At 45.3% G+C, this 18,563-nt stretch overlaps 1 protein-coding gene across 1 annotated transcript in view; it reads right to left on the reverse strand.

Annotated features, from left to right (window-relative positions):
• The window catches only part of SPIRE1 (spire-type actin nucleation factor 1), a 138,861-nt gene that overhangs the window by 62,209 nt on the left and 58,089 nt on the right, over nt 1–18,563 (reverse strand). The window contains exon 4 of the mRNA XM_015414360.1: nt 8,313–8,438. Coding sequence (XP_015269846.1) covers nt 8,313–8,438 — 126 coding nt within the window. The remainder of the gene's footprint in view (nt 1–8,312; nt 8,439–18,563) is intronic.

Genomic DNA, 18,563 nt, shown 5'->3' on the forward strand with positions numbered 1-18,563 from the left:
TACCCCACAGGGTTGTTGTGAGGGTAACACACACACACAATTTTTTAAAAGGTGTTCAAAAGTTGGAACTATTGGAAGGGGAAGGACTTGCCTGGGGCACCACTGGATCTAGGGCTGGTCCTGCATATATGCAGCTGGGATGAATCTGAATTAGCGTTACAGAGTGCTCAGGGGTAAAATCTGTAGGACTCGCCTTCTGTCCTCAGAACAAGATGCTGCAGGGACTGATGGGAAAATAAAATGACAGAAAAACCAAATGGCAGGCAGTTCAATGGTTTAGGGTACTTAAACCCTGTCTTGAGTCACTAAAGTGTGTGCAGATTTGGTTTGGTAAATGTGGCTATCTGCTCTGCATATCAGATGATATCTCTGCATATCAGATGATATCATACTGCCAAGGGTCCTTGCCCCGGCCAAAATTACTCAGCTCATAGCACCACACGCCTGTGACTAGTAAGCACAGGGACCTTTCCGGTTTCACCAGGATATCACTTACCATCTGCTGATCTTTCTTTATCTGTACATAGCTGGATCTTGTGCTGTCATTCCAGTAATTCACAATGTGGGGAGGGGCTTGCCAATGTGGGTCAGTGGTTGAGCATCTGCTTTGCATGCAGGAAGTCACAATGTGAATACCTGACATCTCTAGTTGAAAGAACTGAGTAGTAGGTGATGTGACAGACCTCTCACTGAAACCTTGGAGAGTGACTGCCAGTCTGAGTAGGCAATACTGACCTTGATGGACCAAGGGTCTGATTCAGTATAAGGCAGCTTCATGTGTTGAACTGTTCCCCCTCACCCATTATGGACAGGACAATAGCATTACAAGTGACTGCTAATGTGCAACAATAGTGCACCGTCCAATGGTGTCTGGATCCAGTTCTGGCACTGGAAACAAAACACAACCAGGGGATTGTTAGCTTCCTAAAGGCCCAAATTTCAGTCCAGGACTTTCAAAGGCTTCTGCAACCAACCTGCTTAATACTGTACTGGGAGTTCTGCAAATGAATGCCCAAACAAGTTTTTTGTTTGTGTCATTTAAAACGCAAATGTGCAGGGCCCAATTTTTTTAATTTATTTTTTACAAAAAAAAAAAAGGATTTATTTTGGCAGAAATGAAAGCAAAAAATTGCATCTCTCTACATTAAAGTGAAACCGATTTCCTCCTCCTCCTCCTTTTCCCATAGAAGCACATAGCAAATAAAACAGAATGCTTTCTGCAGATACTTAAGGTACCAAATCTCAAGCAAGCCTGTACAAGATTATGGAAATACCAAACGATCCGGAGGATCCCGATTATTCAAAGTCGATCAAGGGAAGCAAAAAGTGGGCCGATCTGAAGTTTGGGGTGGAGGACGTGGTGGGGGGGGGGCAGTCATCTTTGGACATCTGCCACATCTTTCTTTTATCAAAAGTCTCACTTAAAAAAAAAAAAGGATTTATTTTGGCAGAAATGAAATTTAGGGGGGGTATTTGAAAGTCTCAGAAGCACTTTGTTTCTTTTTTAAAAAGCCTGGCTGGACACCCCATTCTTTTCGCAGCCGTCCGGCGGTGGCGGCAGTCCCTTCCTCCTCCTCGCAGCCCTGGGCCGAGAAGCCCCTTCCCGGGTGGTTAAAGCTGCGGCAGCGGCGGCCGGGCGAGCCCGAACCCTTCCCCGTCGTCCTGGGGCTGACCCTTTGCAAGTGCAGAGAAGAGGAGGAGCGCCCGGGCAAGAGGACGCACCAAGCACATGACTCACCCCAGAGCGGCTGCCTCCTCACTGCTCCTGCAAGGTGCTCTTCGGCTTGCGAAAACACCCCCTCTCCTCCGTGCATGCCGCCTGGCAGCCCCAAGGCCGCTGCTGGCCGGGCGCAGGAAGAGGAGGGGGAGGAGGAGGCGGCGGCCTTGAGTTCGGAGGAAACACCCGGCTGCCATCCTCTGCGCGCGTGCCTGGGAGTCTGGGACGAAGCCCCAAGGCACTTGCTTAAGATCCGGCTGCTTCCCTACCTTAGGGGGTGGGGCGGGCCTGCAGAACAAGGCCCGTGGCCCAGAATTCCAGCCCTGAGATTTTGAACGGACTGCGCGCGTGCCCCTTGCCTTTGAAGTGACTTCTGCCAGCCCTGGAAGGCAGGAGCATTAGGCACCCCCCCGAGCGCTGCCTGGACTCATCTGCCTCTTGCAGACTGAGGCCGTAGCAGTCGCTGGAAAAACTAGCTTTGGGCCCAGCCGCAGGGGGGGGTGTCTGCTGCTGGTGGCGACTGACTGGCTGCAGGCTGGACCCCCTCCCCCCGCTCCCCGGAGTGCTCCGCCACGGCCTCCTGACGCCCGGCCGCCCGCCCTCCGGGAGTGAGGCTCTCCCTGCGCAGACAGGCGGCCCCTGGCCGGGAGGGTCTTCTGGGCGCAGGGGTGGGGGCGGCCGGACAGACATGGGGCGCCCCAGGCGCTGCAGCAGTTGGCAGGAGGAGGAGAGGAGGAAGCCCCCAGTCCCCACCCCATGGCAGTCGGGTTCGAGCATGGCCGCCGGGTTCTCCCGGCAGGATCTCTCTGGCCGGTGCCCTCCGACGGAGAGGGGGAACTGCGGCGGCGTAGGAGCCCAGCGAGAGGAGCTGGCAGTCGCCGCAGCGAAGGGCCTTAAAGAGCCCATAGTGAGAGCTGGGGGAGCTTGCCGCTGGCTTGGGAGGGCGCGGGGTGGGCGGGGTTTCTGGGAAATTTCGGGGGGGGGGCCAGCACCCCAGCCCCCGCGAAGATTACGCCGGTGATGAGATCCACAGGGAAATATTCAAATATGCAAAATGATGTATGCATATGAAAGGCTCTCTCTGCATGCAGAACATATCTGGTTCTTTTAAAAGGCGAAAGATTTATGCAATCTGAAAAGAAACCAGGTTTGTTTCTTCTGCATGCAGAATAGGTTCATTGGATCATGGTCCCAGTCTGAAACTCAGAGGTAGAGGAAGTGTGTGTTGGATTACTCTATCCAGACCCTTTCCAGTTTGTTACTGGTTACTTCTCCTCAGGCAATCCTGCTAACCTTCCACAGAGAGGTTGCACTCTTTGTCTTCAGCATGTCTGTATTCAGACCATCAGGAAACAAAGACTGAGACTTCATTTGAACACACTTGGTAGTATGGGGAACACTTTCACATTGTGTCATCAGACACTGCTGGTGTATGTGTGTAAATAAAGGACCACTGGGCGGGAAAGACCCACATGTTTCTGATACTGACACCTCTATTGCACACAAGAGGGATGGCACCACGAGGAAGCAGCTTCTGTGCCACTACAAGTCTGTTAATTGGGTCTGAGTGAGTGTCGGAAGGACGGCACATGGCACGTATTTCATACCCCAAGCCCATCTCAGTTTGTCACCATTTACTTCTTCTGATAATTTATTTAGAAGGGAGGAGAAATGGGCAGAGTGCAGGATGAGAGACACTGTTGCAATTAGCAATTACTTGCAATTACAAGTACCAAGTGGGACTCATAGCACCTGCATCACTGGTAGGATACTGCAAGCCATGAAGCAGATCTTTCCAAGCTTTCCCTTCCCCCATCACCATGACCCCTGAAAACCAATGCAGACAGTTGGGCAAACCTCACCAACAAAATACCATGCAGCACGGGGGAGCTGAACTGAAGTGATGATGCTCTGGTAGAGGCAGTTTGGTAGAACAAGCTCTCCAGTTGTGCAAAGGTGTGTATGTGTGATTTTGCTCACTTCTGTCCATCATAGCCCTGCATGCTACCTGGTATACTGTCCATCATAGTCCCCTGCAACAGCTTTTCAGGGGTCACAGGCTGCCAACAAGTAGGGGACAGCACGGTACTTGCGGTTTGTAGCATATCACCCTACGTGTTTATACTATGATCAGCAGATGAGAAGCAGTGTGGGGAGAAACTATGAATCACAATTATGGTGATGAGGAAAGAGAAATGGCATAGGAAGGGATCAAGATGGGATAACACTGATAATGAAAGGTTTTGCACAAAAATTCCCCTTATCTCGTCTCATTCTCTGGAGTGATATCACTGAATCTCCCACTGTTCATTAGTCTTAGGTCAATGACCACTAAAAACAGCTCTCTCTAGACTCAGTTCAGGACAAGACAACTGATTTGTAATATAGTGACCATAATAAATAATATCTGAGTGCTATTTTATCACAAACAATTCCAGCTAGGTTCTCAGTACAGCATCAGCCAGGATCAGTCGTCGGAGTGAAGAATTCTACTCACTCCTCATCACTCCAACTGCTAACAGACATTATAAATTGTCCCTGAAAAATTAATGTTCCTAAAAGGGGTTAACATCTGTTGGGAAAGATGATACAGAGAAATTTCCCTCCAGAGATCTTTTGAAAGCTTTGCCATTGACAGATAATATATTTTCCTCTTTCTTTTAAAGAATGTTTGTTCTAATTTGACTGCTTTTACTCTTCAAAGAAAATGTTTATGGGGGGGGGAACCCAAATACAGCAACAAATAATAGTTTGGTGGAAGACTTGCTCTGCTAAGTCTACAAAATACAGGATAAATTTTTGTTTCTTTGGCTTTTGGGGTTTTTTTTGCATTTCTTAACAGTAAAATCAATTTAACCTTCAGGAAGAAAGGCAAACTTTTCTGTTGTTACATTAGGTAAAAAATATGTCCTCATTAGCTATATTTTGATGAATACACAGGGGCTGGATCTAGTGATATGTGAATAGAAATGCAATTCACTTACAATAGTTCTACTTGCACAAGTAGAAGAACTAGATGTACTGCAATACGTGCAATTAACTTGTGCAATGTCTTCCACAAGCAAAAATATTTCCATAATTTAAACGGGTATTTTAATAGCTTTTATTCACATATCTACCATGATGACAATCATCTGTGGATGCTTAACAGAAACTGCCTGCTCATCTTATGAAAGCTCTTTGTGTCTGTGCTATGTTAATGTTTAGGCATGCTGGACACTGTGAGTCTGAACCTTTCATGTACTGTGCACTCACAGTAATGAATCCTATTATTAATTTTACTTCATCACTATGCCACCTATGATTATTTTATCTTTTCTTAGCTGGAACTTTACGTTCATTCATAGGTATAAGGAGATTACTGGACAAAAGGAACAAATCTAAAAAGGGGGGGGGGAAGCAGGGACAAGAAAGGAAAGTATGATGGAACTAAAGGCCACGCATCTTAGAAACACATCTGGAGTAGCCATTATGTTCAGTGACAGAGTCTATATACTTTATAAGATAAAAGTCAGGAGAAACCTGACAGAATCAATGGTTACAGTAATAATTGCAACTAGAAATATAGAGTTTCGACAATATTTCTTCCTTTGCCAAACCAGTGGGCTCTAACAGCCAAACCAGTCTCCCAAACGCCTGGTTTGACAAAGAATACCTGCTTTTAAAAAGTAAACTCAGGCAATCTTTTCGACAAATCCAGCAGGGAACCTTTGCCTACTCCCCCAATCAGTTTTTTAAGCTTAGGAAAGAATACAGCCAGTTGCTTGCACAAAAAACTCCATATTTTTTACTTGGAAAAATGGGCTAGATTCTTCGAAGCTGCCCGAGCTAATGATACTCGAGCCTTCTGGCTGGTAAACTCAACTCCTCAACTGGAGCTGCTCCTGCTTGCACTATCCCTTCGATTAGATGGTTCTCCTATTATAATGATTTGTTCAATGAGTCCTCTGAGTTGGATATGAACAATCTTGGATTGATACCTCCTGACATTCCGAATTCGCCTCCAGTCTCGCAAGATGAAATTGCAGAACTAATTGGCTCTCTTAAATCTAATAAGGCCCCTGGTCTAGATGGGCTCCCTGCGGAGATACTGAAAGACAACATTGATTGGTGGTCGTGTTCCTTAGCCCATTTGTTTACTTTGATTGATCAGTTTGGTATCCTTCCTAATTCTTGGCTGAGTGCTGTTGTCGTCCCAGTTTTTAAGAAAGGGGATCCTAATAACACCGACAACTATAGACCAATCAGCTTGCTCTCTGTCCTAGGGAAGTTATATGCTAAACATCTGCTCGTTAAACTGTCTAAATGGATGGCAGATCAGAATCTCCCTGGATGAGAACAAACTGGCTTCGCAGCAAATCAATCCACTCTTGATCACTGTACCACTCTAGCTTTTCTAGCTGAAAAGTACTCTCGTCATCTGCGTGGTAAACTTTATGTAGCTTTTGTGGATCTCCGCAAAGCTTTTGATTCTGTCAACAGATCCTTATTGTGGGATAAACTTCTTAAATTGGGGATCGACAAGCGCCTTTTATTTCTGATTTGGAAGCTGCATACATCCAATTTTTGTCAAGTGAGGTTTGATGGGAAAGGCTCCCTCACTAAGGAAATAAGCGTTTCTAAAGGGGTTAAACAAGGATGCGTTCCTGCCCCGTCACTTTTTAACCTGTTTATTTCTGATTTATCATCCTCTTTGGATAGGGTTAATGGTCATCCGTCTAAATTAAGCATGACTGCAGTTCCGGTTTTGCTTTACGCGGATGATGCAGCTATCCTCTCCTTTACAAGGATTGATCTCATACGCTCTCTATCAGAGTTTAATGCTTACTGTTCACGGAATTGCCTTTCCATTAACCTTGATAAGACAAAAATACTGGTTTTCTCTAAATCATGGAAATGTAATAGTTGGTCAATAGCGGGAAGAGAAATACAACAGGTAAAATCCTTCTGGTATTTAGGAGTGTTATTTTGTTACATTCTAAGCTGGTGCATGCATAGAGAACATTCCCTGACTATGGCTAAGAATAAGGCTGCAGCCCTAATTCGGTTTTTTCCCCCCAAAAGGGCAACCAATTCGTACCGGCTGCGCTTAAGATGTTCCAAGAAACTGTTATATTGCGTTTGTTATACGGGATTCCTATTTGGATCCAGTCTTTTACTAGGAGAGTCGAGAGCATCTACTCCACCTTTTTGCGCAGGATTCTTGGTGTCTCCAACTCAGTGCCGCTCTTTGCTCTTTACAAGGAGCTGGGTCTTCACTTGGTAGAATCTCGGGCTTAGATCGTTACGATCAAATATTGGCTTCGGCTTTGCTTTCGATCTCCCCCTGCTAGCCTAATGGTCCAACTTTTAACTGACCCCTATACATCAGAGTGGTCACAGGCCATAGTGAAAAAGGTGGGTACCCTAGGTATTGACCTGGAACCCCTTTATAACTGTGGTGAGGTAGCAATCTTGCAGGTGGTCAGGAGGAGAATTTGGGATATCTTTCCCTCACATACATCCATGGTACTGTATATCGCCAATTTGACAATCCCAGTTTTTAGGAGGGTCTTTATGCTTGCAAGGTTTAACCTTTTCCCTTCAGTAGTGGTCTCAGGTAGATACAGGGGTGTTCCATATAAGGATAAACTTTGCAACTGTAATCTTGGGGAACCCGATTCTGTTACCGATATTCTTTTTCGTTGTCCTAAATATTTCGTTATGCACAATATTTTGATTTGCCCTCTTCTCCCTTCGCAGAGAGACTTTCTGGATAGGGATTTAAATTTCTTTCTAGCAGACAAGAGCCCAACAATAACGCTATCTGTTGCAGAATTTCTGACCCATATATGGAAGTCAAGAGTAATATTCTGTAAACCCTGTAAACCATGCTAGGATTGCCTTGTATTTTGAGATATTGGGAATATTGGTTGATGTTGTCTCTTGTACCCACCCTTTAACTTTTTCCTTTGTTTGATTTATCTATGTTATGCCGAATAAAGGTTTTCTTCTTCTTCTTCTATAGAGTTGGAGTCTATGAATTGTGAACGGAAGGCGTACACAGAACACAGATCTCTCTCCCCGCTCCCCTTGCTGACTCCTATATTCTGCCAACCCCCCCCCCCCGCCAATTTACTACTGAGGTTTGGAGGATCCATAAGAGCAGGCTGGGATGGGTATGGAGGACTGCAGCAAGAATGGAGAATTGGCAGCAATCCCCATGCCCTTCTTGAATAAGAATATGCTCCATTTGACCAAGAAGGGAGGGAATTATTTCTGCTGCCTTCCTCTCAAGCTGAAGCCACCTGTGCTAAATCCCACTCTGTTCTTGAGGGTCCTTTGAAACCGCAGGAGTAGAACAGAGCAAAAGAGGCTGCGAGGGAGAAGGAGAAGAGATCCATTCTGTGAATGTATTCAATTTATGGTTCAAAGAATCCACTCATAGAGTCTCCTTCCCCTTCTTTAATCATAATTTAAAATTTTCAAAGTGCCACAATTTGTATGCTACAAATATGTCTTTTCCAAGGGTCTACTGCACAATAATATCCAGAAACATGAAACATCCCTTAGAAATGAACCAACCCAACATTCAAGCGATTTTTGCATTATTTACCTCTTTAGCGCTTTTAATTCTGGCCAAGAACGTGTACAGCTCCATTGTTTCTGCAAACAGTGCCCGACATACTGCTTGATAATGCCTTGGTGCATCTGATCTGGTTGGTAGATGAGCAGCACAGAGCTAGGAGAGAAAATAAGAACTGCTGTAGTGACAAAAGCATCACTGTTCTTTGCTCTGTACAGTATTTCTGAACTATACCAGGGAAACTCTCTTTATACACACACATATTTGTATTACGATACAAGTTCATCATACACCGACATTTTTTCCCTTATTTCATCATCCAGTAGATATGAAATTGTTTTGAAAGGCTTACAGAATTGTACATTATTCAAGAATGCCTGGTGCTGCAATGACATTATCTTCTCCATCAGCGTGTTCAAGAATGATAAATGAGTTATAGAGTGACAGGTGGAAAGATTCAAGGTTGGTTCCTTTATTGCAGCGGTTTTCAGCTTGTCATACTAAACTAAGGGAGAGCTTAAACAGTAGTAATGACAATTTTCTGATTTACAACAAAGGGCTGCAGCAAAAGATGGACTGGAAAGGAAAGCAAGCGAAAGGGGGAAAGAAACCCCAAATGACTTCCGCTGGGCCACTTGCACTTGAATAGCTATTTAAAAAACCCTGAAGAGGTTGCATGAGGATTAAGGAGCAGAAAATTGAGATAAGTGACAGAAAAAGAACAAATAATAAACTGAAAGGCTGGAGACCTCAGAAGGTAAAGGTGATTGCCTTATTGCATTCAGGGCTGCCCTTTTGCTTGGACCTTATCCATAACCTGGTGCCTATCTGGCCCATTACCTGTGCTGGATTCCCAGTAGGGCTGCCAACCTCCAGGTAGAATCTGGAGACCCCCAGGAATTACAAGTAATCTCCAGACTACAGATATCAGTTCCTCTGTAGAAAATAGCTGCTTTGGAGGGTGGACTCTATGGCACTATATCCCACTGAGGTCCCTCCCCTCCCCAAACCCCACCCTCATCAGGCTCCACTCCTCAATCTCCAGGAATTCCCTAAACTGGAGTTGGCAACCCTAATTCACAACTTTCATTTCTGGAAAAACAAAACAAGATTCTAGGCTCTGGTTCTGAAGGCAGGCAAGAAAATGTAGTTTTTCTTCCTAATCTGTGCAGTGGAAACAGGTCGGTTGGGTCTTCCTTGTGTTCTAATCAAGAAGTCACAGCCATGCCTGAGAGGAAGCAGAAGGGAATGCTTTGCTTCCCTATGGCCACAAGCAGCTTCTTCCCAGCTTGCCTTATTTTAAGGCCTGCAACAGTTCTGTCTGTGGCCGCTTCCACATGGTGATGACTCCTGCTGTTGCCACCGGGAGAATCCAGATGGCGGTTCCCCCCCACACACTCTCCTTGCCTCAGCCCCCCCCTATAGCTGCCATTTCCCCAGCACCACTTGAGATCCTTTTAAAGATATTATAGCAATCTATCACCATGATCTGCTGGCTCCTCTCACTTCTGGCTTTAATTAAAAAAAAAATCTCTAGGCTTTTTATTGCAGAGATAAGGAGTGCCTTTTTTCTAATTACGCTCTGAGTAGGCCAAGGAAGTGTCTACAGGATGATCTGCAAACTTCCAAGTAGGGGTGTGCAAAGAAAAAATATTTGGTGATTTTGGACTCGGGATTCTCTGATCCGAATACATTTGGTATACCCAAACATTCCCAAATATCAGGATCAGTACAGATACCCTATTCCACAAATATTCAGGATTCCCTAATCTATTTGGCTCCATTATACTCTATGAGGCCATTGTAGTCAAGGGGAAGTCTCTCCTAGGGTGTATTCAGGGGCCGGGGTGGGTGGGTTGAGGTAGAGGCATTAAATTTGCAGTGTAGCTGCTGGAGCCTCTCCCACAAAAAACTGCCATATCTCAAAAATATTGGACCAGGGGATCCAATTCTAGGGGAGCTCAAAGAGGATGCCCCCATCCTACCATTGTTTCCAATGGTGGGAAAAATAGCACGACGAGCCCAGCAGATCTGCAGTAGAAAATGTTTTTTTTTGGGGGGGTATTGTTTGCTAGGCCAGGAGCAGAACCAGTAAAGTGTACCCAGAAGAACCAGTGCCACTGTGGCAGTGCCAAGAAACCAATTGGATGAATGTCATATGTGAGAATCTCTGAAGTGCAAAATGCGGGATGGCATTTCTGCAGGGACAGCAGAAACAGCACACTGTCCAACCCCCCAGTTGTAAATCAGGGCAAATGGCAGGAAAGTGGCAGAAATGGCAGGAAACAGAACGAAAGATAAGGTAAGTCTATCACTTTAACTTAAAAAAACAACAACCCACAGACACTTTCTACTGCAGAGATTTTCTAGGAGAATCTGCTGGGCTTGTTGTGTTATTTTTTCCACTACTGAAAGCAATGGTGGGATGGAGGCACCCCTATTTGGCTCTTTCTGGGCACTGCCACATTGGCACTGGGTTGTGCTGATGGGCACTGTTGCACTGCTTCTGATGTCCTTGCAACCCCCTCCCCCTTGCTTGGACTGTGACTCTGTAGCTGTGCTAGACATCAGAGCAGACCTGTGGGGGTGGCCTTTGCCACAATGGCACAGGATGCTGCCACGGGCCATTAGTAGGCTGGCACTGGTTGGGTTCTGCTGCTGGCTACTCCAATCTTTTTGAGACTTGGGGGTTCCTTTGGGGAGAGACTCTAGCAGCTATGCTGCAAATTTGGTGCCTCTACTCTCCCCCAAACCCCTGAATATACTCCAGGAGAGATTTGTCATTGACTGCAATGGCTCTATAGGGTATAATGGAGCTGAATAGATTCAGGAATCCTGCATATATTTGGGATTCTCTATTCAGCTGCTGAATACACACATCAGAGAATCACATCCGGCTGAATATACGCCGATAAGGCCTTATTCAGGTATATATTCGGCTCGGCTTCTGCCCAATACCCACCCCTACTTGCAAGTGCACGCAACTTCTATCAGCAATTTTTTTAGCCTTTTGTTCTAGGAATCACCAGAAAATGGAGCTAGCATAGCACGGCAGCTCACAAACTTCAAGAATTTCACTCAGCTTAAACATATGCAAAATCAGCAAGTTTTTGCATAGGAATTAAGTGCTATGATAACAAGGGTTGGCAACGTATCCTCGTCAAAATCTGTGGAAATAATATTCAGAGAGCGCACGGATAGGGCTTGTTTATTTCTGAGAAACAAAAGGGGAGCGATGACAGCTTCACACTGTATGCTTTTGCCAATCAGCAGAGAATCAAATTATGCAAGTGGAAGTGCTGCATAATTGAATTTCTGTGTGACACTTTCATTTTCTGAGCCGTTTCTGGGCTGCCTGGAAACTGGGCTACAACATTCACTTTTTGTTTAGACCACTAAGAAGATTAGAGCATTTTCATCTACATTCAGAGGTTGCAGGCCAGAAAAAAAAGTAAACAGAAGAGTCTTGCCAACTCTTCTGTCTGGGTTCATTCTCATTTGACTACCTCATCCAGCCAGTCTGCTGTTAACAGAAATCACAATTTAGAAGAGATCAAACAAAATCTCTGGCTTCCTCTGAATGTACTCCATCAAGGATGAAACCAAATTACAACAAAATACTCACAACTGACTGACCTGTCAGAGCTCACTTGGCTACTGCAAAAGCATTCTGCAAATAAAGACATGAAATCTGCACCACAACAGCCCAGTCTGAGTGGGGCCAGAGTTCAAAAGATATAAGCTTTTCCCACTTCTAATCATCATCTGAAGAAAAAAAAAAAGGCTGTATCACTATTCTCTTTTCCTCTGGACAGAATTTTTTTTTCCCCATGGGACCTAAACGACCAACTATCAGTGCTACTCCAAATAAGCAAAAAAAAACCCCCAAGCCTGAATGTTTATTCTTTTCATGGATTTGCTACAGTAGGGGAACCAAACATATTTTACTACATTCGAGTCTGAGACACAAAGCAAAAGCTTCAAATGAACACCTTACTTTAGTCCCTGGGAATGAAAACTTGCCATACATGCTTATAGTGGTTGTTATGTATTACAATACCAGACCTTTCTTTCTGTGTTACCATCGGCTGCTGCACAACTACGATTTCTTCCAGTCTTCTTCCCTTCTCCACCACGTGCAACTAAGCTTCCCATGTTTCCCTACCACAAAGGACCTTAGGGCCAAACTACATACAACATTTGCCTCATGGTCACCACAAGGACTTGTAGCATGATGCCAGCCGCAAGCTTCCCACGGCAACCATGAGGAAAGCTTAACGTGCAGTTTGGCCCCAAGAATTCACATTCTGGAGGGTTGTGCTACAAAGAGACCCCTAAAAAGGCAGCCATATGTCTTGAAATTGGGAGCAAAACCAATAATTACTTTTAAAATTTATTAGCCAACTTATAAACATGATAGATAGTTGTACTTTAATGAATTTTTAACAGTATTCTTAAGGAGAGACTGCAAGGGACACTGCACATCATGGAAACTGGTAGTATGCACAGGGAATTTATGCATGGTCAAGAATGGGTTTAATTACTTTTGTTGTTGTTGTTCAGTCGCACAGTCGAGTCCGACTCTTCGCGACCCCATGGTCATACTTTAGAAAAATTACCCCAAAGAACAATAGTATCTGACTTATAAAAGGCAGAAAGCAGGCTAAAACATCCGCTGGCTGGAGAGCTCACCTAAAGGATATGGGTGATACGATCCATGTCAGAGGTCCTCTGAACTGCTTCACAATTACATTTCTCAGCATAGCTCTGAGAACTCTCCCATGGATTTTCCCTAGTGGAAATGGCCATGAAGAGCCCTGTATGTCCGCTTCTTGGGCTCCACTTGTCCTTGATCACATGACCCCAGGACACAAGGAGCCTGAGGGGCAAGCGGCCCCCTCCATGGCCATTTGTCCTAGGGAAAATGACATGGGAGGGAAGGCAGAAACCTGCCACCTTGCAGCACTTGGAGCTGTATGGAGCAACCTCACAGTTTTTAAAGGTGAGTCCCTGAGAATACATGTGACCACGAGGTGGGTTGGGGAACCCCTGACACAGCTCACACCACCTGCATCATTTAGATGTGCCCTGAAGTATGTGTCTGTCCTTGCAAAAGATGAGGATCACTTCAGGTGGAGAGAGGGTGACTTCTGCAAGGACATCCACTGTGGCTGAATTAATGTTTGAATCCATATCCAACATATATTGCACATGATAGTTTTCACATGAATGTGATACTTTCTTTTCTTTTTTTTAAAACTTTATTTTCATAAATGCAAAAAACATAAACAAAAGACTTTAATCCTTCAGACTTAGAACAAGGACTCAGCAAGAGAGATCACCTACATTAAAGGTAATTTTATGTACACATTATTACTCTCTGACATCAGTGGAAACTCATACTGTACTTAAAGAAAATTGAATGATAGCAGAAGAACGCATAACATTTGTTTTACAACTCAAATAAGTTTACATTTGGGTATAGTACTACTACTTATTTAATTGTCTTCAAGAGAGAAACCAATCATCAGATTCAGGTTGCTTTTACCAGAATACCATATAAAAAGGAAAATATCAATGTAATATTAAATATGAGAAATATTCTCTCAGTAGGTAGTAGCAGATTGTAGCTACATTCTGTAGTCAGAGGTTTAGAGCTGTAGTTGGTTTATACATCCTTATATAAGGAATTATAGAACAACTTGCTCAGGGGTCATTTCGTAGAAAAAGAGCTAGGGGAACTCATTAGCATAACTCATTAGCATATGCCTGACATCAGGGGCCCGGCGGTGGACCTGCAAGGCCAAGGGGAGTGCGAGGAAGACCCGCCAAGGTCCTCCCTGGCCCCCGGCAGGCAGGGGTGGGGAGAGGCGGGGAGGAAGCAACTTACCCTCCCTCTTCTCCTGCCTCCTCCTGGCTGAATGAGGGCTGGAAGTGGGGCGGCCGGAAGCAGGGGGCGGGGCTTCGTCATGTGCCTTCCCCCGTGTTTCCCCCCGAAATGACCTCTGAACTTGCTCCTGTTTTTTGTCTTTAACTTGATTTCTCTCTCTGAGCCAGGAGACATATTTTCCATTGCATAACCAGATGTGTTGTTATTTTACTTTTATAAGACAGAACAACAGCAATCTATTTCTGTATGCATGGTATGATGCTTTGCTTGAAAACTCTTTTGCCAGAAGATACATTTATTCAGGGGTCTTGTTGTAGAAAAAGAGCTGCCGGAGCTCATTAGCATAACTCATTAGCATAACTTATTTGCATATGCCACACCCCCTGACATCACCGGAAGTGACAGAAGGCCACACCCCCTGACATCACCGGAAGTGTGTCAGAAGGCCCGGCTACTTACCCTCCTGCTTCATCCTCATTCCCAAACGGAATGAGGATCGAAGCAGAGGGCGGGGTAAAGAAGGGGGCGGGGCTTCACCACGTGACCGCCCCGCCCCCTAGAGGTTCTCTTCCGGAGCTCCGTACCTGAGAGCTCCCCCCCAACTAGAGCCCTGCATTTATTTATTCTGATTCTATTAATAGAGTCCAAAAGACAATACTTGAAGTCACATTTTCTATATTTCTTAAATCAAGTTGACTGGTGATGTTGTAGAGGTCTTAAACCTGTGCCTGACTCCTGTGATTAAATGGCCAAGAGTGAACACATTAAAACTGAATGCTGACAAGACAAAGGTCTGGATGAGGAAGAGAAGGCGGAAGCCGGCCCTAGCCCTGGGATGCTGCAGGAAGACCCACTAGAAAAGACTCCATCAGGTACAGAGGAAGAGTCTCAGGCTGAAGTCAGGGCGCAACGCCCTCAGTCTTGCAGTCCGGGATATGAAGCTGAAGCAGAGGCTCCGCAGCCACCAGCCTCAACCCTGGGGTCTCCAGAGCCCTTGGAATGCCAGGGAAGGCGGGCCCAGAGGAAGGTGCAGGAGTGGTGCCATAGTGCACAGTTGGCAGCCCAGCACTGATCAACCTCTGCTTGTGAGTTAGAATCACTATAGGATCACGGCTGACAGCCCTGTAGGCTGCTCAGCCATTGATGACTTGCACCTGTCCCTGGATGACACCTGATAAAAGCAGTGGGCAAGCCAGCATGGAAGCAACGTGTCCACAACCTTTGTGCACTGCTGTGTTCTAGACCTCAGTGCGCTTGACCTTCTGTGGACTGTGATGTGGGCTGTGCTCTTTGGATCTGCCCTTCTGGTTTGGTGCTTGGACTTTTGAACACCTGTGCTTTGACCCTGGCCTGTGCTTGGACTATGTTTATTGCCTCTCACCCTAGGTGCCTACCTGAACCTGGACACAGGTCTCCATTTATTACTGCAGTGTGTGACTTCAGTTCTGTGCACAGTTAATTACTAGTGAACACATGTATCAATCAATGGACTGGATCCAGGGTAACATTAACAGGGGTAGACTTGCCAATTTGCCTGAAGTAAAAACCTAGAAGTTCAAGGCCAGGATCCAAGAACTGTGTGATTAGTTCTGCATTCCCAATGAGTTTGGGGATGTGTTTCTCTGACAACTGGGCCCCATACTACATGGCAGTTAGCTTCTGAAACCAATGGAAGCTTCAAACGCACTTTGTGTTATCATATGGTGCATTGTAGTCAAAGAAAAATAACAATACATGTGCCCTGTAGGGGATCACCTTCCCCCTATACGAACCTACCTGTCCACCTGCTTCGGGTGCCCCTGCCATCTGAGGCTGGCAATCTAAGAAAGGACCTTCTTGGTTGTGGTACCAAAAGGTTGGCATTCTCTCCCTAGGGAGATTCATTGGTCTCCCTCTTTTTTGTTCTGTCTGGCATACCCTCAATACCTGTTACTGGCCTTCTCCTGGTTTTTGGTATTATGTCTGTTTATATGTTTTTATTAAATGTTTGTGTACATAATTCATTCTAAATGTTTTTAATGATTTAGTGCTTTAATGTTTGCTGTTCGCTGCCTCCACAAGGACCCTATTTGGGTGAAAAGGCAGCATAGAAATGTTTTCAATAAATATGGAAGTAGTTGTTAGGAGCCAAGATTTAATCAGCTCTGACTCAAAGTGCAATACTGTCTCTAAGAGATGGAGAAAAGCAACGATGGTTAGTAGTATTTTATATAACATTTGTATGACTTAAGACCCATGATTGTAGAAAAACAGGAAGATATCTGAGCATTCGATAACCAGGCATGGGTGCTGATTATTGTTTGCACAGCTTGATATTTGCAGCTAAGAAACTACTGAGAATTTTGGGACTTCCGGTCTGTGGCTCAGTGATGGCGGATGCTCTCCCCTACCGCTGGGGAGGCATTCCGCGCTCCAGTGGGGCTGGAGGGGTGCCACCTCAAGTGACCCCCCCAGGTGAGCCTTAGTGAAAGGCTCCAAGCCAGGGGCGCCGGAGGGGCGACCTCTTCGATGGTGTAATGCCAGAGAATTGAGGCGCTCCTTTTTTCCCCAATCGGTCCGCCCCCTGAGAGGCTCGGTTTTTACTGAGCTCAGCTGATGCCGGCCGGGACAAGCAGTGAGGGTCAGCGATCTAACGAAGCTACAAGGAGTCTGGATGCAGACCGTCAATGAATCGGAGAAAGAGTCAAGCGAAAAAGTTTGAAAAGTGAGTTCTCCCCCCCCCATCTGGAAGTGGCGCCGGGGACGATCCCCAGGCATAAACAAACTGAATTTGTTTTAAAAAAAACAGAGGGTGGGGAGGAGAGAAGAAGATCGTTATAGTGTGCAAGAGACTTAGCTGCGTTTGCAGAAAAACTTGAGCGCTTTTTCGAAGAAGAGTGAAGGAGGTCTTCTAGTGTAAACAAAGTGGAAAATGGCCGGCGCGCGGGGAAAACTAGGCAGACAAGTTGGGCGGGGTGGTCAAAGTCCGAGGATCGAGGAAACAGGAGATCTGTTCTCTATGCTATCGGAACTGCTCAAGCCAATAAACGAGAGACTCGATGGTATTAACCAACAGATGACCGCATCCAACCAGAGCCTAGCAAAGCAACAGCAGCAGATTGCCGAGAAGGGAGAAAACTTGAAAAAGATGATGGCAGAGCTCATCGCACCGGCGATAGGTTGCTCATCGGCAGAAGCGGAAGCAGAAATTGAGGTGGTCTATCGATCATACTCAAAATATATTAAACGGAACAACCTGCCGGGTGAAATTGTCGTCAAGTTTCTCCGAAGACAGACGAGATATGATATTCTAAAAGCAACAGCAGCTAATCCCCTGCAGCTGGGAACTACACCCATCAGGGTTTTAAAAGACATTCCGTTCGAAGTTCGTGAAAAAAGAAAAGCGTATAAAGAATTGATTTCAACCTTGCAGATCAACCAGATTCCATATTCCTGGAATTTCCCAGAGGGTGTCCTGTTCAAATACAGAGATAAAAGGGAAAAAATTGACTCGGTTTTCAAAGCAGAAGAATGGCTGAAGCGGTTCTTTGGAGCAAAAGAAGAAGAACAGCAAGAAGAAGAGGGCGGAGCAGATACCATAGAAGACAGGGACGGAGACCAGGGAGCAACAGGTGGCGAGGCCAAACAAACATACGACCTGCGGCTTAGAGGACCAAAGTAACTCTTTATAAACTTGAGATTTGCAAACAAAGACGAAGATGAAAGAACTCTGAGCACACACAGAAGACGATGGAGAGAATACTAACACGGACTTACTAACTTCCGATTACATTGACTTAAACGAAAAGTTATTTGTTTTGAATACTAACAGGATACTAATTGTTGAGGACCCGCCCTCTTGGGTTTTTAGTTATAGTGTGGGTTTTTATTTACTGTCCTTTATCCTGGTTAACTTTTCCCTTTCCCCTTTTCTTTTCTGTAGTGCTTAGGTGTAACAAAAAATAATAAAGCTACCCTGTTCTCAGGGGATTAAAAAGAAAGAAAAAGAAAAAGAAACTACTGAGAATTTTAATACGAGGAGGAAATTTCATACTCCAGGGTCTGTAACGCTGGCTGGAAATGTTAACACTGCAATCCTATGCAGAGTTACTCCAGTCAAAGCCTATTGAAATCCATGGACTTAAACTAGAACAACTCTGTACAGGATTGCATTGCAAGTCTCCAGACTTGCCAACCTCCTGGTGGGGCCTGGAGATCTCCTGGAATTACAATTGATCTCCAGGCTACAGAGACTAGTTTCCCTGGGGAAAATGGCAATTTTAGAGGGCAAACTTCATAGTATACCACAGATTCTAAGTGAAATCCCTCCTCAAATTCTCCCCTCCATGGGCACTTCCCCCAAATCTCTAGGAATTTTCCAGGCTAGAGCTTGGCAACCCTAAGTCTCCATT

This window comes from Gekko japonicus, unplaced genomic scaffold, assembly GCF_001447785.1.
Source record: "Gekko japonicus isolate JY-2015 unplaced genomic scaffold, Gekko_japonicus_V1.1 scaffold157, whole genome shotgun sequence".
NCBI classification, from domain to species: domain Eukaryota; kingdom Metazoa; phylum Chordata; class Lepidosauria; order Squamata; family Gekkonidae; genus Gekko; species Gekko japonicus.